At 38.5% G+C, this 23,229-nt stretch overlaps 2 protein-coding genes and 1 pseudogene across 2 annotated transcripts in view; 1 reads left to right on the top strand and 2 right to left on the bottom strand.

The window, feature by feature from the left end:
* Nucleotides 1-725: 725 nt before the first annotated feature.
* On the top strand, nt 726-1,073 carry LOC148875881 (guanine nucleotide-binding protein subunit beta pseudogene; annotated as a pseudogene).
* Nucleotides 1,074-2,003: 930 nt separating this feature from the next.
* On the bottom strand, nt 2,004-2,929 carry LOC148875880 (MLP-like protein 423). The gene is made up of 2 exons (XM_088965605.1): nt 2,521-2,929; nt 2,004-2,455 (listed from the first exon to the last, which is right to left on the bottom strand). Exons 1-2 carry the CDS (start codon nt 2,789-2,791, stop codon nt 2,172-2,174), a joined length of 555 nt encoding a protein of 184 aa, XP_088821731.1. The 5' UTR covers nt 2,792-2,929; the 3' UTR covers nt 2,004-2,171.
* Nucleotides 2,930-3,697: 768 nt separating this feature from the next.
* The window catches only part of TPC1 (two-pore channel 1), a 169,269-nt gene continuing 149,737 nt past the window's right edge, over nt 3,698-23,229 (bottom strand). Inside the window, exons 20-24 of the mRNA XM_088965604.1 lie at nt 18,265-18,351; nt 5,315-5,389; nt 4,669-4,703; nt 4,447-4,555; nt 3,698-4,034 (exon numbers count right to left, since the gene is read on the bottom strand). Of these exons, the coding sequence (XP_088821730.1) occupies nt 4,468-4,555; nt 4,669-4,703; nt 5,315-5,389; nt 18,265-18,351 (285 nt within the window). The 3' untranslated portion in view covers nt 3,698-4,034; nt 4,447-4,467. The remainder of the gene's footprint in view (nt 4,035-4,446; nt 4,556-4,668; nt 4,704-5,314; nt 5,390-18,264; nt 18,352-23,229) is intronic.

The raw sequence follows: 23,229 nt of genomic DNA, 5'->3' as shown, positions 1-23,229 counted from the left end.
GTTAAATTTTTATACTTTTTCATCCCATTCCATCCCATCTTTTTCCATCTCACCCAAAATTTTTCACAAATCAAATGGAGCCTAAGAAACAGAAAGTTGAGAAAAAGTCCCAAAAGAATTTCACTGAAGTTGTAAAAAAAAGGGTAAATGGCAAGGGCCCCATGTACTATGAGGTCAGTGACAAAGACCCCCCGTACTTTTCTTTGTGATAAAGATCCTCTTGAACTTTAGTCATTAGACAAAGACCCTTTCCGTTAGCATTCCGTCAGTTAACTTTGAAAAAGATTATTGTTTGACTATTTTAAAATTTTTAAATACCCAAACTACCCTTTTCTTTAATTTATGAAATCACTCAACTTTTTATATACTTTGAACTATTCATCTTTCCTCCCCTTTCCTGTGTTCCTTCATACCATGACAGACTCTCCATTTGATAGTAAGACTAATTTCTGGCTAAGCTAACCCAGACCACAAGATATTATTCATCACAAGAGGCACCATTGCCCCCAAATCACAGGAGACCCTGAGAGCCCAAATTGACTACTCCAAAGTGATGGGTCAGTTGGTCATCATCACCATCTCACCCATCGCTGCTGGTTTTCACCACCTCACCCATCACCACCTCAAATTAATAATTTTTCTAAGAAATCTGCCAAGTTTATTCATTGGGCTGGACACCTGAAAAGAATTGAATTGTCATTGCATTTCAAGATGGGAGGTTAATTATGTGGAATGCTCTAACAAGCGAGAAAACTCATGCTATTAAGCTACCATGTGCATGGGTCATGACATGTGCCTTTTCTCCAAATGGTCAATTTGTTGCATGTGGTGGTGTTGATAATCTGAACTCTTCAATTGACAAGGATGGGAATTTACCAGTATCAAGGATGTTAAACGGGCATAAGTGTTATGTATCTTCATGTCAATATGTTCCAGATGAAGATATTCACCTAATAACCAATTCTGGAGATCAAACGTGTGTTTTGTGGGATGTTACCACAGGCCAGAGGCTTTCTGTGTTTGAAGGTGAATTTCCATCAAGGCATACAGCTGATATACTAAGGTGTGTATAAAGATCATGTCCATGAATTTTGATTTGAAGAATTGAGAATGACTTCAAAACAAAAACTGCAAATGCACAAATAACAAAGCTTATAACAAGTAGCAGACCTCCAACATTAAGCATTCTAGATTGTCTAGGCCCATTATTCGGTACAAACTACAAAGTTAGTGAAGACCTGCTTATAAACCGCTCTGCTGGCTTATCTATTCTATACTTGCAAAGCCAACGAATCCATTAATATATTTGAATAAACTCCTTCGGACCAACCCAATTCACTAAAAGTAACAAGCTAATTGCGGAATCTGTCCAAATTTTATAAAGAATAACAAAAAGGAAAATCATGATTATTTTGGTCGGAAATGCAATTCACAAGCAAATAATACCTGGTAGCAAGTATTTTGTCCCTGACAGTGGAACATCCCAGTTCCACCGTCCCAACCTTTTGCAAACTTCAACCCATATGGCTGCTCGAGTTCTACCTCATACGCCCTGTACTGTTCTTCTGCATCTCCACCTTCACCTCCGCCATTTGCTTTCGACGGTTCAGATTTAGTAATAGATGCTTTAGCAACGAAAATTGATGGTTTTCTCAAATACATGATCAACGCACTGTAGGTGGAACTCAAGGTTGGAGAGTTTTAAGAGAAAATGGCAAAAAAGAAAAGAAAATAGAGAAAGTTCAATAAGGTATTTTGGTAATTTAACGTTTTTTGTCATTTGACTTAACAGCCGAAGGGGTATTTGTTCCAATATAAAAGTTTAAGGGGTCTTTATCGCAAAAGAAAAAAATAGAGGAGATATTTGTCACCGAGCCATAGTACAAGGAGGGTCTTGGTAATTTACCAAAAAAAAATCTTCAAATTTCTATTTTCTCTTACTTTCTACCAAACCAAAGGTAGCCTAAATTTGCAAAACATGAGAACATCGAAATAGAACACACTGAAACTAGTTAATCCCCAACTTCATTTATTGATATGGATTAAGCATGTGCTGCAAGCATGCAATTTTTATTAAATTTTTTTGGCACATATGCATGCAGAATATATTCGGACTCTTTCTGATGACTACTGGAGAACATAATCCCCTCTGTGGTATGCCAAACTTGTATTCAGCGGCACAGCTGGAATTTGTCGAAGTGCTTGAGGAATCCCAGTGCAGCATCCTTGGCTTTCTCCGGTGGAGGTATGGACGGAGAGAGCGGCTTGAATTCGGCCTTCCACTCGGCGATACACTTCTCTCCTTCTTGTCCGGGTAGAGGGATAAATGAGAAGGTGGCCTTGTAAGGATCATACATGTTCCTTAGCTCCCCTCCAATCACGCTGTAAGTTATGGACCGCCCTGCCTCCACCTTCTCAATCTTCTCAGTGGATTCTCTCACATAACCTTGCACAGCTGCATAAATTAATTCAATATCACCTTCTTTCATGGAGAGAGAGAGAGAGAGAGAGAGTTCTTACCAGGGCCAAGCTTGAAGACCCTCAAGCTCCCAGGGCTGCCATCTCCCTCGATGTATTCAGCCCGGGCAAGCATATTTGGGTTTATCTTGCTGATGATCTCATCGTCTCTGTACATTTCCCATGCCTTCTGGGCGGGGATGTTGAGCACCACTTCTCCTTTCATGCTCTTCATCTGTGTGTGTGTGTGTGTTGATAATGTGGGTAGTATATAGGAGTTTATATAAGAGGAACGGACTAAAAGAAGCTCTCCACGTGCTAATTGCTTTACCATAAACAGTTAAAGTCCACTTAAATAGTTAAATAAGATTCAACCAAGTGGGTGCTCTCTCTCTCTCTCTCAATACGATCCACAGCGATGGATTCCTCAACTTCCAACGGCCAAGGGGCGGTGAAGCATGAGGCGAGGTTCTCTCTATTTATTTATTGCATATTTGCATTTAAAAGTTTGCATCTCCTGTAGCTGGAATAACAGAAGAGAAGCAGGTTCAATTCACTTCAATTCAATCGTATCACCTTAAAGTAGATGCTCCTCCCTTCAAATCTTCTTTTCTTCTTTTATTTATCAACAGAACATAACCCCAAGAACAGTAATTAACACGAAACAGGATTCCCTTACATATATTAATGGGCACTCTGTTGTATTATGGATTCAGTGGCATACAAAGACATGAAATTTTAGTTCACAATAAAATCCACTTGTTGGATATTCCAGAGCAATTTGCCATTTAGCCATTTGGGATTTGGGAATGGTTAGACCAAAATATTCCAAATTTATGAGTAATTACATCGCATAAAGCAGAGAAGCAAACCACTTTATCTCGTCCTGGATTTTTCAATTCTGTATTATGAAGTTGGCATAATTTCAGACAGTTAACAAGGAGCTAGTAGGAAAAACACTCCAAGCATTTGGGTGGACAGATGCTCTCTATAGACCAGTGAGATGTAATTCGATCTTAGCTAGGGAAATGCCTTACCTATAATGTTGTTTTCATACAACAATTCATCTCGGGTAAAAGATAATGAACATGAATAACCCATCAAACTGCAAAAGGAACGAGAAAGCTGTAATCATTCTAGTCCAGTATTTTATATTTATCACACTGTTACCACTGCAGGTGAAAATTATGCATCCATCTCGGACATGTTCTAGCTATGTATTCATCACACTACAAAAAGATGGAAAACAAGGATTAAGTTCATGTTAGTTGGTTTTGTAATGTTTCTTACATTACAGAGAAAACCTGCTCTGAATACAATAGAGGTTTACAGCTTGTTTATTTTTATTAAACTACATTGCATGATGGAATTATCAGAAAAGAAAGAAACAAAAACAAAGAAAAAAGAAAACTTTGCATGATACATGGAGATATTACAATGCAACAAAGACACATCTTAGGTATACTCAGTACACCTGATGTTCAAGGGAATAGACCTCCAACTCAAGATTATCTTTTCCATCCATTTTATGGTATCCAACTGGTTGTATGATCACAGGACAGGGAAAACCTGTAGCTCTGCAGATAGATAAGAAGCACTGCTTGTCAACAAATATAGGAGGCCAGTAGAAGGAAGAAAAAAGAAAAAAGATCAGGGGTCAATACATTCATTTGACAGCTACAAAGAGGCATAAGAAAAGGCACTAACCAAAAGACAACATAAAGCAAGAGGGAGAAACCATATTGTAAGTCTAACTACTGAAAACACTAATGGAGAAGAAAGCACGTGGCTAGATCACAAATTAGGACAGACATGAAATCAACCTGATTTGGTGGATAAACTCAACTGCTATCAGAAGCTGACACATTAATAAAGGGCATACTTGCTCAAAATTGATTAATGGAAATTTTTATTCTATACGAATTAAACCACCAAATCTTCTAACAATGGAAATGAAAATGAAACAGAGGGTTGTAAGCAGTCAGTTACCAGCAATCAAGAATGACAGATCTATGCATTGGAAATCTGTGTTTCATTCAGCTCTGCACTCAACATATGATGAAGAAGGACATCAACTCTTTGGCTTCGTGTTTTTGAGCTGCATGACATACAGCATGCAAAAGAAAAAGAAAATGTTAGTCTACAGTGTGGCTACATAGAAGCAAATCACAGATCATCTCCAAATGATGAGCTCATAATGGTGCTACACACCCAACAGACCGCCGTCGATCCTGCCTCCCCGCTTCCTGGAACATGAAAAAAATCACTTTAAATATGACTATGTAGATAGGATTAGAAATGATAATGGTGGTGATCTATACTATTACACATCACAGGAACTGGAATGGTACATTCCATAATCTAGTCAATGATAGTTGTGATGATTTATTCAAAAACAACTATTACTGTAACAAAAAATTCCCCTCAGGTGTAAAAGATAAAAAGCTCTTTCCTCTAACAAACAAGACAGAATCATGAAACATTGATTTCAAACAGAAAGATAATACTTGTAATTCTAAATATTTTGAACTGGCACTATTAAACACTCCAGGCATTTTTTTCTCCTTTCCACTTCTTTCTCCCATTTCCAGTTAAGTTCACTTAGAGAAGTAAATATTTTACCATTTCCTAAAATTACACAATTAACACAGGATATGGACCAATAATCTAGTCAATGACGACGAAGGGAGACCATTGAAAAGGTAACAGTGGTGAATCACGTCACTGTCAAACTAGAGAAGTGATTGCCGAATTAAAAAAGAAAGAAAAGAGAACAGAAGGATAATTAAATATCATTGTAAAGTACAAACCTACATTTTCCTAGAATTAGGCATAAATATCATTGTAGAGTACAAACCTTGCCCTCTTCCTCGGGTTTGCTTGTTTCAAGTTCCATTTCAGTGAAAAATGCCTCCAAAACAAATGCTACGACCTGAACAAGTATGAGAAACAAGAATAACACATCAACTTTTTGTACTAAAAATGCAGATTTTCAGATATTCACATTTTTCTCAGCAAAAATTAAATAAATTGCACAGATAAGATAATGCAAACAATCATATACTCTTTTGCCTCTTTTGTAATCCATGTAATTAATAGCCACTCAACCCCCATAGAGAAAACCAGGCTGACCCATCAGAAACCCGTGAATACCACTGAAAACCGTCTGGGTTTCAACAACCTGCTCAGGTCACTGATTTATCATAAATCATAGAATGATGATAACAATATTTGAACCTATAACCTCTTCCTTATGTAAAGTAACACACTACCATTGATCAATCATGTATGTATATATTTGAATAAAAATGTGAGTTAAAAGACTTGAACCCTAGTCACTTGTATTGAAATCAAGAAACAAACCATCTAACCACAACTTGAATAGATGTTATAATATGCATATTATATTATATTTTATTATTATATCAATATACATGTATACATGTATACATGTATGTATGTATACATAATATATGATATTGTGGGTTGCCCATAGGTCGGATCATCTGACCCATGATCTGGTAGCCTTTCTGGTTTTGTGTTTTGTGAAATGAATCTTACAACATTGGGTGAAGTCAATTTTCACGAGGCCATTTCTATTTTCTTTTCTCCCTTGTCAAAACATTAATCTTAAGTTTACACTTGGTATAAATGAAGAAACTAACTACAAATTAATTGACTAAATTGCTCTGCTCCCATTTCTTGTGCTTACACTTAAGCTAGATCATCACCAACTACTTTTATTTGGATTAGCAATTCTTCAACATTGGTATTTAAGTGTGTAGTTTCTTTCATTAGAGTAAAATATCAGTCTCATATTTAGCACTGAAATAAATTAAAAACAAATTATAAAAATAATTGATAAAATTTCATGTACACGTTTTGGAACCTTGTATATCAATTACATTGTGCATGTGTTAGAACTTAGAACTGCACATATACCACCTTATCTGGTATCATGCTAAACCATGGTCCACTTCAGGTTAAGAACCGATTTGGCTCATGCAAATGCTTCAAATTGAAGAATTGTCAAATGAAAAGCAAGTTCAGAAAAAATGCAGATGTGGAAACAATAGAATATTAAGAAAGCATAAAAGAATATAGATGATGACTTTATGGGGCAGACATATGATATCACATTTCCTTAGTTCAGTTTGATTTTCTAATCAAATATCTTCTTACCAGGAAAACACAAGATGAAACAACACACACACACACACACACACACACACACACACATATATATATATATATAGATAATGTAGATATCTATTGGCTACATCAATTATGTTTCTCCATTTTATTTTAACAAAGGAAATGTCCTTGTTCAGACTATAAGACTTCTAATCATGTTTCACTACCTCAATCCATGTACCTTTTGGTCTTCCCCTAGCTCAGAAACCCTCTATCCGCCATCCCTAGATTTGCTTCTCACTTACAAACCAAACCTTGAGACTTAAACCCTCAAAAACATCATTTCCTGTTCAGTTTTCCCTGAAATTTCTTATCAATCCATCCTTGAATCATATCAATCTAAATGAATTGAGGATTAGGGTCCTATATCAGTATGGTATTAGCGTTGTTGTCATAGATGATGCTCACTAGTCTTTACACTGACAAAAATATTCTTAATTAATGCAACTCTATCACATTCCTAATATATAGGCATCATGATGCTAATCTTCCATTTATCAAGCTTTTACATTGTTCACATTATCTTATTAAATAGTTTGGTCAGCTATCGTAAGTCACCTCCGCTCTACGTATCCAAACTTCCGGTACGATACTATATGGTCCTAAAACCTTTCCTTTCTTCATCTTATTAGAGACTTAATTCTGTGAAAATACCTGTTATTTCTAATCCCATCAGACTATTAGAGAAATTACCCTATTAAGCTTGAACTCTCAATATATTCTTCATTTAATAAATTTTGTAAGGTGATCCGAATTTGATCCATTTAGCAAGATTGGTTTAAATGTTGTATACTTACTAGACAGCCATAGGTTCAAGTGTCATAGAAGTTATAGTCAATTCATTTTTTTTCATGATATATGATATCAAAGTCTTTTTTAATTAATTTTGTTTATGATATAAGTAGAAAACTGCTGAATCAAAGAATCTGTAAAGAAAAGAGATGTTTCTTGAGGAAGAAGAGAAAGAGAAGAGAAGAAATTGAGAAAGAGATAAAAAATCAGTTCTGGCTGCCCTCCTCACTAGTATTTATACATTTAATTAAAAAGGGTACAATGACTAATATGCCCTTATAGGGCGACTAACACAAAACTACATAAATAACTTAAAAGAACCACTCAATCTGCACAAATCTGCCCCAAAACCTCAACACTCCCTCTCAAGTTGGGAGTAAATGTCACACATTCCCAACTTGCGTAGGTCATGTTTAAGATTGTTCTTTGCAACCCCTTTGGTGAAGACATCAACTAATTGTAATTCAGAGGAGACATAAGAAAGGCAAACTTCTCCGGTTGTCACCCCCTGTCTTATGAAGTGTCTTGAAACCTCAATGTGCCTTATCCTATCATGTTGATCTGGATTGTGGGCAATATTGATTGCAGCTTGGTTGTCACAATATAATATCATGGGCTCCTCAGCTCTTATCCCAATATCACTCAACAAGGATCTAACCCAAAGTAGATTTGAAACACCATGGGCCATAGATCTATATTTGGCATCTGTACTTGACCTAGCCATCACTAATTGTTTTTTACTCTTCCATGAAACCAAATTTCCTCCCACAAAGGTGCATACCCTTGATGTGGATTTCCTGTCATCTAGACAACTTGCCCAATTTGCATCTGTATAGGACTCCAGTTTTAAATTCCCATGGTCTGAGAATAGAATCCCTCTGCCAGGATGCTTCTTCAGGTGTGCAAGTATCCTATCAATGGCTTCCTAGTGCTGAACCCGAAGAGCATGCATGTACTGGCTCACAACACTAACAACATAGCAAATGTCTAGGCATGTCATACATATATATAATAGGCAGCCTACCATCCTCTAATATCTTCCCACATTTTTAACCAACTCATCATCCAAAGATTAATCCTATGGTTCGGGTCAATAGGAGTATCCGCTGGTTTAGTTCCTAGCTTCCTAGTTTCCTGCAATAAGTCCAACACGTACTTCCTTTGAGAGATGAATATCCCATGCTTAGATCTTGCAACCTCAACCCCCAGAAAATATTTTAGTTCACCTAGATTCTTGATCTCAAACTCTTGTTGTAGTGACTTCTTGAGTGCATCAATCTCCCTTAGATCATTCCCTATAACAACTATATCATCCACATACACAATCAATACTGGCACAAGTGCTTCTCTCTTTTTCATAAAGAGAGTATGATCAATTAAGTCCGTGTGAATCCAAACCGGATAAGTTCCCCTCTAAACCTGTTAAACCATGCCCTAGGTGACTGTTTCAAACCATATAATGATTTCTTCAACCTACAAACTTTCCCCTCACCAACATTTTCATAAAAACCAGGTGGAATGTCCATATATACCTCCTCCTGCAAATCAGTATTAAGGAATGCATTGTCAACATCAAGTTGGAAGAGGGGCCTTGAATAAGTAGCTGCTAGAGACAAGAGAATTCGAACTGAATTCATCTTAGCTACTGGTGTAATGGTCTCCAGGTAATCAATGCCATAGGTCTATGTATACCCATTTGCAACCAACCTTGCCTTTACCTCTCTATACTACCATCAATCCTTGTATTTCACAGCGAACACCCATCTACATCTGATTGTCTCTTTGTCTGTAGGAAGATCAACTATCTCCCATGTATGGTTCTTAACCAAAGCCACCATTTCTTCTTGCATAGCTATTCTCCACTCATGTTTGGAAAGAGACTAACATTCCTAGGTATAAACACAGAATCAAAGGAAAAAATGAAGGCATGGTAGGAAGGTGATAGGGTACTGGAGGAAAGATGGTGTGAAATGCAATGGGCCGTACACTTTCTCTTTCCCTTACGGATTGCAATGGGTATAGCTGCAACATTAGTGTTAGGTACAGAAACATCATCAATGGGATCAGGGAAAATAATAGGCACAGGCTCAAGGAAAATACCTAGAACTGTATCAACTGAACCTGGAATCTCAAATGGACTAACGAAGAGTGGTGCAAGTTCTTCTATTGGAGCATGCGTGGAGTCAACCCTCTTCTTGTGTTGGCATTGAAAAAACTGTGAGGCTGGCCGTAGTGGATCAGGCAGTGGAACTAGAGTTGCTAATGGCGAAACAACAGGTGGAACTGATGGACCAGATGAAGGAAGTGAAACAAATGAAATAGGAAGAGGAACGGATTGTGAGTTCTCCTCCCCAAAACACTTCCCCTGAGGAGAACAACTAGAGAAAAAGAATGTAGACTCAAAGAAGGTAACATCCATAATGACAAACATGTTCCTTGACACTAGATCACAACAACAATACTCTTTTGGTTTTGAGTATACCCAAGGAAAACACATTTCTTGGCCTCAGGATCCAACTTCCTACAATGAGAACCAAGAATGTGAACAAAGCAAGCACACCTAAAAACTCTCGAAGGTATATGAAATATCTCCCCATCTAGAAAAAGAAGACTAAATGGCACCTTAAACCCCAGAATGCATGAAGGTACATGGTTAATCAGATACATGACCGTGAGAACTGTATCCCCCAAAAATCAAATAGGAACTGAAGCACACACCATAAGACTTCTTACCACCTCCACAATGTGTTTATTTTTCCTCTTTGCTACCCCATTTTGCTGCGATGTATATGCACAACTACTCTAATGAATCACCCCATGCTCCAAAAAATGTGGCCAAATCCTTTTCAAAGAATTCTCTAGCATTGTTTGATCTAAAAGCCCTAGTCCTCACTCCAAATTGTGTGAGAACCATCTGGTAGAACTGTTGATAGGTACCTCATCACATGATCTCATCAAATATATCCAAGAATACCATGTGTAATCATCCACAAGCAAAAAGAAATAATAGTAACCACCCATGGAAGAAATGTGATAAGATCCCCATACATCAGCATGAAAAGGCAAAAGAACTTCTTTTATTACTTGGTTTAAAAAAATGTCTACAATGCTTTCCCAACTGACAACTTTCACACTCTAGACTAAATAACTGGATAGATTAAAAGAACTTTGAAAACAAACATCTCAATGAACTGAAAGAAAGATGACCCAAACAATTGTGCTAGAGCATAATCTGACTCATTGACTTTGATCACTACTACTACTGCTACTAACATGGCGGCTCTAATGTCTTAGAATCTCATCCAGAAGGTGGACTCCATTCACCTCATGGCCACTCCCGATCGTCTTCTTTGACTCTAGATCTTGCAAAACACCATTACCAGGAAGGAAAATCACTGAACAATTCAAATTTCTTGTCAGACTACTCACAGAAAGAAGATTAGTATGGTGTCTAAGGACATGTAAGACAAAGTATAAAGTAATGTCATTAGTCACTCTAGCTTTCCCTTTCATAGCAATGGGAATATAGGAACCATCTGTTGTAAAGACTCTGTCTCTACCAGAGCATAGTTGGTAAGAACTAAAAAGGGTAGATATATTGGTCATGTGCTCATATGCTCCTGGGTCTATAATCCAAGGAGGCCTCTCCTTACCTAAGGTGGATGCATAATTTGTAACCGCATATGAACTACCTGTATGAGCAAAGGAAGTAGTGTGACTAGCTCCTGCACTCTACTATCCATCTGAAGAACTAGAACCAGATGATCCTTCTTTCTCATAAGTTGTCCATACTTCTCCAATTCAGTTCTCATTGCTATTACTGCAATGGACTCCAAGTCAACTTGGGTAAGAGGTCCCAAAGAGTCTTCTGTAATTGCCGCATTTGCATTTTCCCTCTTATTCTTGACCCGAGCTGGTATGAGATGTGGGTAGAGCTTCCAACAAGTGTCTCTAGTATGCTTAGGCTTCTTGCAATAGTCACACACCAAGTCCTTCTTATTCTCCCTCCTAATCTCACTACTCCCCCTGTCTTCATTTGGCTTAGATTTGATTGTACTAATCATAGCCAATTGGTTAATCCCAAACTATCTCAGCATGACATTCCTCCTGCTTTCCTCTTTAGAAACAAAGGCATAGGCTTGAGAAAGAGTCACACTTTCTCTAGAAAGGATGTGTTGACTAGAAATATCAAATTCAGGGTTCAGTCCAACCAAGAACTCAAATACCCTATTCTTCTCCACCAACTTCTGATAGGTTATTGCATCCTTCGTACTCTCCCAAACTATAGTCTCTAAGTGATCTATCTCCTGCCAAAGTGTTTTCAACATGGAGAAATACATAGCAAGTGGTCTATCTTCCTGTTTTGTATTAATCACCTGATTCCTTAACTGATAGGCTCTAGCTAAATTTTGTCTCTGGGAATAGGTTTCAGTCATTCCATTCCAAATATCCTTTGCAGTATTAGCCCACAAAATTCTTTTACCAATGTGAGGTAACATGGAATTACATAGACAGTACATCACCATTCAATTCTCCTATACCCACTGGGAGGAATTTGTATCAGGTTTTCTCTCCTCTCCAATGATGTACCCCATTTTCTCACGAGCACCAATGACTATCTTGGTTGATTGTGCACATTCCAGTGTTTTAAAAGTGCAAGGCGCAGGGGTCAATTTGAGCTTGAGGCACAAGGAAAGCATGCGCCTTTTTAAGCAAGGCGCAAAAATTTAAAAAAAATGCTAAAAAATAAAAAAATGTCAAGAAATCCAAAAAATAAAAAAATTATAAAACATAATATTAATAAAAATATAAACTTAAGTTTTAAAATAAATGTTTTAAAAAACCTATTATCTAAAATTAAAATACATAAACATAACATGTAAAGCATATTCAAATGAGAATTTAAAAATAAAATCAAACATATAAAACATTTTCAAGCATATAAGACCCACAATCTCTTTTTTTTCTCAATTACGTTACTTCAAGTAGCGAATGTGACATATTAAATTGCTAATTCTATGAGCCGCCTTTGTGCTACGCCCCCAGCCCAACCGTTAGACTCATAAAAAGGAAAAAGTGCCAAATTTTCAAAAGTGCACACCTGGGCTAGGGCGCAAGGTGCACCAAGAGCATGCCTAGGTGCACAAGGTATGCACCTAGGACCTGGGTGAGGCGCCTACCCTAAAATGCACCTCACTTGTGCGCCTAGGCGCACCTTTTAAATAACTGGCCCATTCTAAATAATTTGTACCATCCAATTTTACTATTGTAATAATTCCAGACCCAAAAGTATCGCTAGTACCTCCTACACCCAAACCCATGTCATCGATGGACTTCTGCTCGGTATTCTAACTCTCCATTTCAACATCAAACAATTCAAAAATAAGAAATAAGTAGGTAGAAAGCCTCCAAGATCAAATCGATCTCACACACAAGGGCAACAGACCTTTCCAGAAGAGGAAAAACCTATCCAGAGAGCAATCCCTCTTCTGCTAGCTTCTCCCATCAGAGAGAAAAGTGAATCGATCACTCAAGAAAAGCGAAAAACCAAACTATCCCCTATATAAAACCTAGAGAACTCCAAAAAGGTCCAAGCACCCAATATCAGATAAAAAATGAAGAGTCCAACTTGACTAGGACTCTTTTCCACACACCAGTTCTTCCTGATTTTGATGCCAAAACACAGATCACCCTCTTAATGACTAAAACCCACCAAAAAAATCCAAGAATTAGGCAGTCTAAAGTAGATCGATCAGCCCTTTATCTCCTCATGCAATCGGCTGATCTAGGACTGCATGGAAGAACTCCAGGAAACCCTAGTATTGCTTTGATACCAAGTAGAAAATTGATGAATCAAAGAATCTGTAAAGAAAAGAGATGTTTCTTGAGGAAGAAGAGAAAGAGAAGAGAAGAGATTGAGAAAGAAAGAGAGAGAAAATCAGTCTCATTTGTATTTATACTTTTAATTAATAAAATGAGGGTACAATGACTAAAATGCCCTTATAGGGTACTTAACACATAAAACTGCATAAATAACTTAAAAGAAGCACTCAAAAGGGACCCAACAAGTGTGATGTGATCCCCACTTCCTATCTAAACAAATAATAAACAAAAAAAAACTACTAAATCTGTACAAATCTGCCCAAAAACCTCAAAAATACATACTAAATTCAACTATCTTAATCTACTTTAACTCATTTTATTACCTATCAGGGATACTCCTAAGTTCTTGGGTGTTATGATTCGGCCTGACTTAGAATTCTATCTGTCTGAGATCGGTTAGGTAGAAAGAGGTAGAAAGGTGGAAGAAAGAGAGAAAGAGAGAAGGGGAAATTCTGGTTCGAACTAGAAGTCTCAACCTAACCTTCTCCCAGTCGGTCAGACGGAACTTATATTATTAAAAATGATTGAAAAGACATATGTGCCCTTATTTAAGTTAGGAGCACTGGTTCCAACACAACATTACAGATCAACAACATTAATCTAGGTATAAAGATAGAAATACCCCTACGCTAACACTCCCCCTCAAGCTGGTGGCTTGTTACATATGTAATCCACTCTTCCCCGACTCAAGCCTTTTGTAAATAAGTCAGCCCACTGATTTCCTGTATTAACATGTGTAGTGTCTAGTTCTCCATTCAGCACCTTCTCCCTCACAAAGTGGCAGTCAACTTCAATGTGCTTGGTTCTTTCATGAAACACCGGATTAGAGGAAATATGAACTGCAGCCTGATTATCACAATAGAGCTTCATTGGAGTGTTGATGTTGTATCCTACTTCCTGTAGAAGGTTTCTTAGCCACACTAATTCACAAGCGGTGTGCGCCATAGCCCTATATTCTGCTTCTGCACTGCTTCTTGCCACAACCGTCTGCTTCTTACTTTTCCATGTCACTAGGTTACCTCCCAGGAAAGTGCAATAGCCTGTAGTAGACCGCCTATCAGACATAGAACCGGCCCAGTCAGCATCAGAATACCCTTCTATTTCAAGTTTTCTGCCACTCTTGTATATCAGACTGCGACCCGGAGCCCCTTTTAGATACTTTACAATTCTCAGAACTGCATTCCAATGAGGAATCAGAGGTTTTTGCATGAACTGGCTTACCACACTAACTGCAAATGAGATGTCTGGTCTAGTAATGGTTAGGTAGTTCAGTTTACCCACAAGTCGTTGGTATATGCCAGGGTCTTCAAATACTTCACCCATATCACTGCTTAGCTTGGTATTTGTGTCCATGGGTGTTTCAGCTGGTTTGGCACCCAACAAGCCTGTTTCTTCCAGCAAATCAAGCACATATTTTCTCTGGCACAGATTAATACCATACTTGGATCTTGCTACCTCTATCCCTAAGAAGTATTTCAGCTTACCAAGATCCTTTGTCTAAAAATGATCCTGCAGATAAGTCTTCAGCCTATCAATACCCATGTTATCATTTTCAGTAATAACAATATCATCTACATACACCACCAACAGTATTTTTCCTCCCGGAGAGTCATGACTAAATACAGAATGGTCAACTTTGCACTGTTTCATACCAAACTTCTTTACTACCTCACTGAACCTACCAAACCATGCTCGAGGAGACTGTTTAAGTCCATATATAGCCTTCCTTAGTCTGCACACCTTACCATCCTTCCCCTGAGCAACAAACCCTGGAGGTTGCTCCATGTAGACCTCCTCGAGTAAGTCACCATGCAAAAAGGCATTCTTGATATCAATTTGAGGAGACTGTTTAAGTCCATATATAGCCTTCCTTAGTCTGCACACCTTACCATCCTTCCCCTGAGCAACAAACCCTGGAGGTTGCTCCATGTAGACCTCCTCGAGTAAGTCACCATGCAAAAAGGCATTCTTGATATCAATTTGATATAGTGGCCACTCATACATGGCTGCAAGAGAGATCACAACACTAACTGACCCTATCTTAGCAACTGGTGAGAAGGTCTCTGTGTAGTCAATACCATAGGTTTGGGAGTACCCTTTTGCAACCAATCGCACTTTCAGGCGTTCAACACTACCATCAGGCAAATACTTAACCGTATAAACCCATTTACAACCAACAGCTTGCTTCCCAAGAGGAAGAGCAGTGAGGTCCCAAGTATGACTATGATGAAGGGTAGAGAGTTCTTCTTCCATGGTTCAACACCACCCTGGATAGGCAAGGGCTTCCTGGACATCCTTAGGGACAACAATTGATGATAACAAGGTGACAAACTAGCGATGGAAAGCGGAAAGGTAAGTGAAACATAATTAGAAATAGGATGAAGGGTGCAAGTGCGTTTACCTTTCCGCAAAGCAATGGAGAGGTCAAGCTCAGATTCTGAGTGCGGGTCTGGTGCCGGATCTGTCGACGAAGATGTAGCCGGAGTAGTAGTAGCTGGTACGCGTGGGCGATGTGTATACACATGACAGATAGGTGGGCATTCAATAGGTGGTGGCGCCGGAGGCAAGGGTTTGGTCACGACTGGAACCAAGGGAAGAGGGTCGACAATGGGAAGTGGAAGAGGAGGAGGTGATGAGGAAAAAGCATCACCGGACCCCAAAAAGAATAGAGTAGACTCAAAGAAGTTGACATCAGCACACACACAAAGGACCATCGATAACTAGGATGGTAACACCTATACCCTTTCTGGATCCGAGAATAGCCAAGGAAGATGCACTTAAGAGAACGGGCATCGAACTTGTCATTCCCAGGACCTAGATTATGGACGAAGCAGACACACCCAAATACCCTCGGCGTAAGAGGAAACAAAAACAAAGCGGGAAACAAGACCTGAAGCAAAGAATGACCATCAAGGATGAACGTGGACATCCGATTAATCAGAAAGCACGAGGTGAGCACTGCATCATTCCAAAAGGGTTTGGGAACATGCATGTGATACACGAGGGACCTTGTTTGTCGTCTGGAGAAATCACTTTATGGCCTGAAGCAAACTCCTAGGGCCTGGTTTGAGAAGTTCAGATCTGTCATCACTGATGCTGGCTTTATCTAGAGTCCTTCTGACTATTCCTTATTCATCTTAAGGAGGGAGATGGGAGTAATGATGTTACTCCTTTATGTTGATGATATACTCATTACAGGGGATGACACAAAAGGAATTTCTAGGCTACAACAGTTACTCAGTGAGTCCTTCAAGATGAAGGACTTGGGGCCTTTGACATATTTCTTAGGAGTTGAAGTGAGCAGAAATTCTCGAGGCTACTTTGTTAATCAACAAAAGTATGTGGCTGATCTTGTTAAACTGACAAATCTTAGTGGCTCTAAGATTGCGGACACTCCACTAGAATTGAACCTGAAACTCAACAAAGATGATGGTTCTCCCCTTGAAGATCCTACCCTTTGTCATCATCTAGTAGGCAGTTTAATCTATCTCATCGTGACTCGGCCAAACATATCTTATGCAGTTCAGATAGTAAGGCAATTTGTGTCTTCTCCAAGACAACCACATTTATTTGTAGTGCATCGGATTATAAGATATGTGTGGGGCACACTATCACATGGGATATTCTTCTCCTCATCATCAATTCATCTAATGACTTATGTGGATGCTTATTGGGCTGGAAGCCCTGACACCCGACGGTCCACTACTGGTTGGTGTGTTTTCCTAGGCAACTCTCTTATCTCATGTAAGTGCAAGAAACAAGCTACTGTGTCCAAATCTTCCACTGAAGCTGAATACAAGGCTATGTCTTCCATGTGTAGTGAGATCATATGGCTTCGGACTCTTCTATTTGAAATACTAAATGAGCCATCATTGTTTGTCCCTCTCTATGTAGACGATATTAGTGCAATAAAAATTGCATCCAACCCCGTTTTCCATGAGCGCACCAAAAACATAGGAGTTGATTGCCATTTCATTCATGATCTCCTTCTTGAGGGTACCATATCTCTTCCTCATGTCTCTTCCGGGCTCCAACTAGCAGACTTGTTGACTAAAGCAATGACACGGGCTCGGCATCTATTTCTCATGGACAAACTGATGCTTATTCCTAGGCATCAATTTGAGGGGGAGTGTAGAGACAATGAAATATAGTCGTAGGGCTATTTTTGTACTTTTACTTTTCTTTGTTGTATATCTATTCTTTGTACCATCTCTCTCCTGTACATTAAGGGCAGATTTGTCCTTTTACAACTTAATGTAAATATATCTTTTAGGGTGTTGACTGACACAAGGTGTCACACCCACCATTCAGCTGTACTCTCTCTCTCTCTCTCTCTCTCTCTCTCTCTTCTGACTGTTGAACTGACTCTGACAGGGGGTAGTTCTACTGTTATCAAACATAGGAAGTGCTACTAATAGTTCCCAACTGAAGTTTAGAGGCCACACATCATGAACTCAATTTCTGAATTCAAATAACTAATTTCCTTTACTTTTACATACCTATAGAAAGTTAAATAGTTCTCAAAGCTCTCTGTTCCAGCATAGAATGCATCAACAGGTTACATATTTTTTACTTAATAGTCATTTCTAGATCGAAACACAACCTATTTAAAACTTTCGCTCCCTGAACTCTCAGCCATTAAGAATATAGGAATTATAACATTTGTTGAAGGCTTGCTTCTTAATATGAGTACCATGAGAGCAAGGTGCCAATGCATAAATGGTGCTTAAGTTCAATGATTAATCTATTGAATAAAAAGCTTGCATCTGAGCCTTTAGTGCTCAAATGTATTAGGTTTTTCAGATGACCAAGTAACACCTATTGAAAGACAACCAAGATGAAGCAGCAACCATTTTCATGTCTAAGTTTTTCATGCATCAGAAATAATATACTGTAGTAAGAATAGAAAACTTAGAGGAGAGCATTGATGAATTTTACCAGATTAAGAATCAGCAAGACTGTTATGAGGTAAAAACTGATAAAGTATACAAGGGTCCAAGATGTTCCAGTCAGTTCTTTATAGCCCTGAAATTATATGATGAAAAATTAGCAACTTTGATCACTACTCACTAGTAAAAATGATAAATCAATTTCATAAATCACTACTCACTACCACTACTCCCAACTTAACTAATCATGATTGTCAGCACAAGAAACAATGGCAATACATAATGCTTGGAATTACAATGACAATAAAACTAGAAATAGACATGTAATTGCATAATTTGTTTGATATACCACAAAAATACTCACTTGATGTCAAGCCTTGACCAATCCACTCATTGGATGGGGGAGGGGGGAGGATACAAGCAAGTTAAACTTCTTTTTTATCATTCCCCTTCAGAACACATTTCAGTGGACACTTTTGGTATTGACATAGAGAAAAGAGAAAAGTATGTCCAACATACCAAAAGCATGTAACAAGCAAACCAAAAGTAAATTAACCTTTAGTAAGAAGTGTTGACATCCTCTTACCTTATCCCCGCCTTTATTTGCGGCACTCCTTGTAATTTCACCAATTCTCACCCCCCTCCCCCAATAAAAATATTGATTTGCCCATGTTTGATACATTCCATGAGTCACTCAAGGCTAGATATTAATGCCACTTCAAAGAGAATATCTCTATTCTAGTTTCTTAAAGGATTTACGTATGTATTTATTGCCAAAAAATGACAACACTAAGGATATTTTGGTTATTTAACAATTTTTTTTTTACTTAAGGAACATTAGGTAAATGGTTGAGATTTGATTACCTAGGTTTTAATTTTTTCATTCAGTAAATATCAAATGCATTGAAAGGAAAAGATGCATACAAAATATGTGGTCCAACATCCCAAAAAGAAAGAAAAAAGAAAAGAAAGGATAAAAGACAGGACATGGAAACTCATAAAAAAGGCATAGTCGGATTTCGGAGGCAAGAAACCAGTGGCATGTTCATGGTTAGGCCACCCTCAATTGCATATTGAGCAAAATATTCAATTTAGGAAGGATTTCCAATTTATGGTTCATGATTCCTAGAATTTGGAGGAATTTCTTCTTGACACGACTAGTGAAGAGCAAAGAAGATTCTTTATCCATCTTAGGAGGAGGCTTTTAGTTGGCATGTTATGCTAGATAAGATCCTTAAACTGTACCGATTGAATAAATGGGAGTTTAAGTTGGTTTAATATGAAAACGAGCAAAGAAGACAGCATTTTCTTCTTGACTTCAGGTTATTGAGGATGTATGAAGTTTCTTTCTTTTCATTTTCAATGTAACTTAAGGGCTTCCACCACAACCAATTGTGGTAATTCCATAAACAATCAAATTCAAGTTTCAGTGGATAAAAGTTAAAGTAGAAGGGCACCCCATAAACAATCAAATTCAGTTCCAAGGATATCTCAAGAAACATACTTTAATATCATTGATTGAAACATGATTATAGTCAAGGACACAAACACTGATTTTAAAAGAGAAAAGGATGATGTAGTGGAAGTTTGGAACATTTGTATTGTAACCTTTGGTATTTATTGCATATTTTTCTCTCTTTTAGATCATTTGTCATTTAAAGGACTCAATGAACTTAATATTTATGTTAACAGAAACTCTTCATTATAGATCAAAACAAGAAAAAGATATATAAATATAAGGATCAAAAGAAAGTTAAGGACGTTTTTATTTCTCTCTCCTTATCGGTTTTTTGAAAATGTTTTCTCTTGTTAGGTAGCTATTTATAAGTGATAAAACTCAGATTAGATGTTCATATATGTTTAGATCAGAAGAAAGAGAAGGAAAAGAGAGAGAGAAGGAGAAGGAGAAAAGTCACATCCGAACTAGAGAGAAAATCTCAAAACCTCTAGTCGGCCCTTCTTTTATTTATACTCTTCTAAGATATACAAAGATTACCATTGTGCCCTCACTTAAGTGAGAGACACATCAGCAGTGCAGTACATATATAACTAAACATAAAAGGATTGTACTACCCTTGTACATCCGACTCTAACACTCCCCCTCAAGCTGGTGAGTATATGTCATATAGTCCTAGCTTGTTACATATGTAGTCCACTCTTCCCCGATTCAACCCTTTGGTAAATAGATCTTCCCATTGATTTCCTGTGTTCACATATGTTGTACTTATCACTCCACTAAGCACCTTCTCATGTACAAAGTGGCAATCCACTTCTATGTGCTTTGTCCTTTCGTGAAACACTGGATTAGAGGAGATATGAACTACAACTTGGTTATCACAGTATAGCTTCATAGGAGTGTCAATCGAGTATCCCATCTCCTTTAGTAGATGCTTCAACCACACCAATTCGCATTTTGTGTGAGCCATAGCCCTATATTCAGCCTTTGCACTGCTTCTTGCTACCACTATCTGCTTCTTACTCTTCCATGTCACTATGTTCCCACCAAGAAAAATGCAATACCCTGTAGTGGACCTTCTGTCAGATATGGACCTGGCTCAATCAACATATGTGTATCCCTCTATCTCAAGACTTCCTCCACTCTTATACAACAAACCACGACTTGGAGCACCCTTCAAATACCTCACAATCCTTAGGATTGCCTCCCAGTGTGAGATTCTCGGATTCTGCATAAATTGACTCACTACACTGATTGCAAATGAGATATCAGGTCGAGTGATGGTTAGGTAATTAAGCTTACCCACCAGCCTTCTGTACTTCCCTAGATCCTCAAACTCCTCACCTGTATCACAACCCAATCTAGCATTCAGTTCCATAGGTGTTTTAGCTAGTCTGGCACCCAACAACCTTGTTTCCTCTAACAAATCAAGAACATATTTCCTCTGGCACAGATTAATATCATTCTTGGACCTTGCAACTTCTATCCCTATGACGTATCTTAATTTGCCAAGATCCTTTTATCTGGAAGTGATCATGCAAGTAAGTCTTCAACCTGTCAATTCTTGGTCTGTCACTGCCTGTGATAACAATGCCATCTACATATACCACCAAGAGAATCTTCCCAGCATTTGATTCATAGCTGAATACGGAATGGTCAACCTAACACTGTTTCATTCCAAACTTCTTCACCACTTCACTAAATCTCCCAAACCATGCACGGGGAGATTGTTTAAGTCCATAAATAGCCTTCTTAAGTCTACAGACCTTCTCACCCTCCCCCTGAGCAACAAACCCTGGTGGTTGCTCCATGTACACCTCCTCAAGAAGAGCACCATGTAAAAAGGCATTCTTGACGTCAAACTGAAACAAGGGCCAATCAAACATAGCAGCAAGAGAAATCAAAACACGAACTGACCCAATTTTGGCAACCGGAGAGAGGGTGTTTGTGTAATCAATACCATACTGCTGTGAATAACCTTTGGCAACTAACAAAGCTTTCAACCGTTCAACACTTCCATCAGGTAAGCATTTAACCGTGTACACCCACTTACAGCCGACCGCATGCTTACCAGGAGGAAGAGTAGTAAGGTCCCACGTATGAGTGCGAGTTAGGGCCGAGAGTTCTTCTTCCATTGCTTGGCGCCACCCTGGAGAATTGAGGGCTTCCTGGACATCCTTGGGAACAGAGACAGAGGATAACATAGAAACAAACTGTCGATGGGAAGCCGAAAGGTGAGATACAGAAACATAATTGGAAATGGGATGGAGAGTGCAACTGCATTTACCTTTCTTTAAAGCAATAGGAAGATCAAGGTCAGAACTTGGAGTTCGGGCTAGGGTGGGATCAACTGCCGGATCTGTCGACGGTGACGAAGCTAGGGGAGGAGCCGATGCCTGACAATGTGTATACACTTGTTGGATATGTGGTCCTCTCTCAAGTAGCTGCACTGGAGGCGAAGACAGGGTCACGACCGGAACAAGAGGAATGGAATCCTCAACAGGAACTAGAAGAGAGTGTGATGGAAACAGAGGAGAAGAAGTATTCAACCTGGAGAAGAAAGGAATAGACTCAAAAAATGTAACATCAGAACACACAAAAGAACGTCGGGATCAAGGGTTATAACACTTATACCCTTTTTGCGTCCTAGAATAGCCAAGAAAGACACACTTAGTGGATCTAGGATCTAACTTGTCCATTCCAGGCACAAGATTATGAATGAAACACACGCACCCAAAAACTCTGGGAGTAAGGGGAAAATGAGACAACGTGGGAAACAGAACAGAGAAAGGGAACTGACCTTCAAGGATAGACATGGGCATGCGGTTAATAAGAAAGCAAGATGTGAGTACAACATCACTCCAAAAGGGTTTGGGGACATTCATCTGATGTAAGAGGGACTAAGTAGTTTCCAAAAGGTGATGGCTTTTTCTTTCAGCCACCCCATTTTGTTGAGGGGTGTAGGTACATGAGGTTTGATGGATAATGCCATGTTGTTCTAAATATTCTTGAAAGTGTGTGGAAAAATACTCACGGCCATTATCAGAACAAAGAATTTTAATATGTACACCAAATTGATTGCAAATTTTAGCATAAAATTTCTAGAAGATAGAAAACAATTCACTCTTTTCTTTCATAAGGTAAAGCCATGTTATTCTTGAATAGTCATCAACAAAAATTATAAAGTACTTGTAACCATTATAAGACACTACTCTGTTTGGACCCCAGATGTCCGAATGGACAAGAGAAAAAGGACACGATGTACGACTATCAACTCTAGGACTAAAGAAGACATGATGATGTTTCCCAAACTGACACGACTCACAATTTAAATTAGAAAGATGACGCAACGACGAAACAAGTAATTGAAGAGCTCTAAGAGATGAATGACCAAGTCTGTAGTGCCACTGATGAGGGGAGAGAGATGACTGAAGAGCTGTTGCCGAACCACCTCCATCAAGATAATACAGTCCACCAGCTTCATGCCCTCCACCAATCTTCATCCCCGTCTTGAGATCCTGAAACACACAAGAGGAAGGGTAAAAATTTATTGAGCAA

This window comes from Nelumbo lutea, chromosome 1 (genome assembly GCF_056320005.1).
Source record: "Nelumbo lutea isolate HS-2025 chromosome 1, American lotus-T2T, whole genome shotgun sequence".
Lineage (NCBI taxonomy): Eukaryota > Viridiplantae > Streptophyta > Magnoliopsida > Proteales > Nelumbonaceae > Nelumbo > Nelumbo lutea.
The sequence above is the reverse complement of the archived record's forward strand: the minus strand, read 5'-3'. Positions and strand labels throughout refer to the sequence as shown.

Bases quoted from the DNA above. Each gene is read 5' to 3' on its own strand.
- LOC148875880 (XM_088965605.1), bottom strand. From the start codon at position 2,791: ATGGTAAAGCAATTAGCACGTGGAGAGCTTCTTTTAGTCCGTTCCTCT. The intron at 2,456-2,520 runs GTAAGAACTCTC...TAATTTATGCAG, and splicing joins GGTCTTCAAGCTTGGCCCTG to CTGTGCAAGGTTATGTGAGA.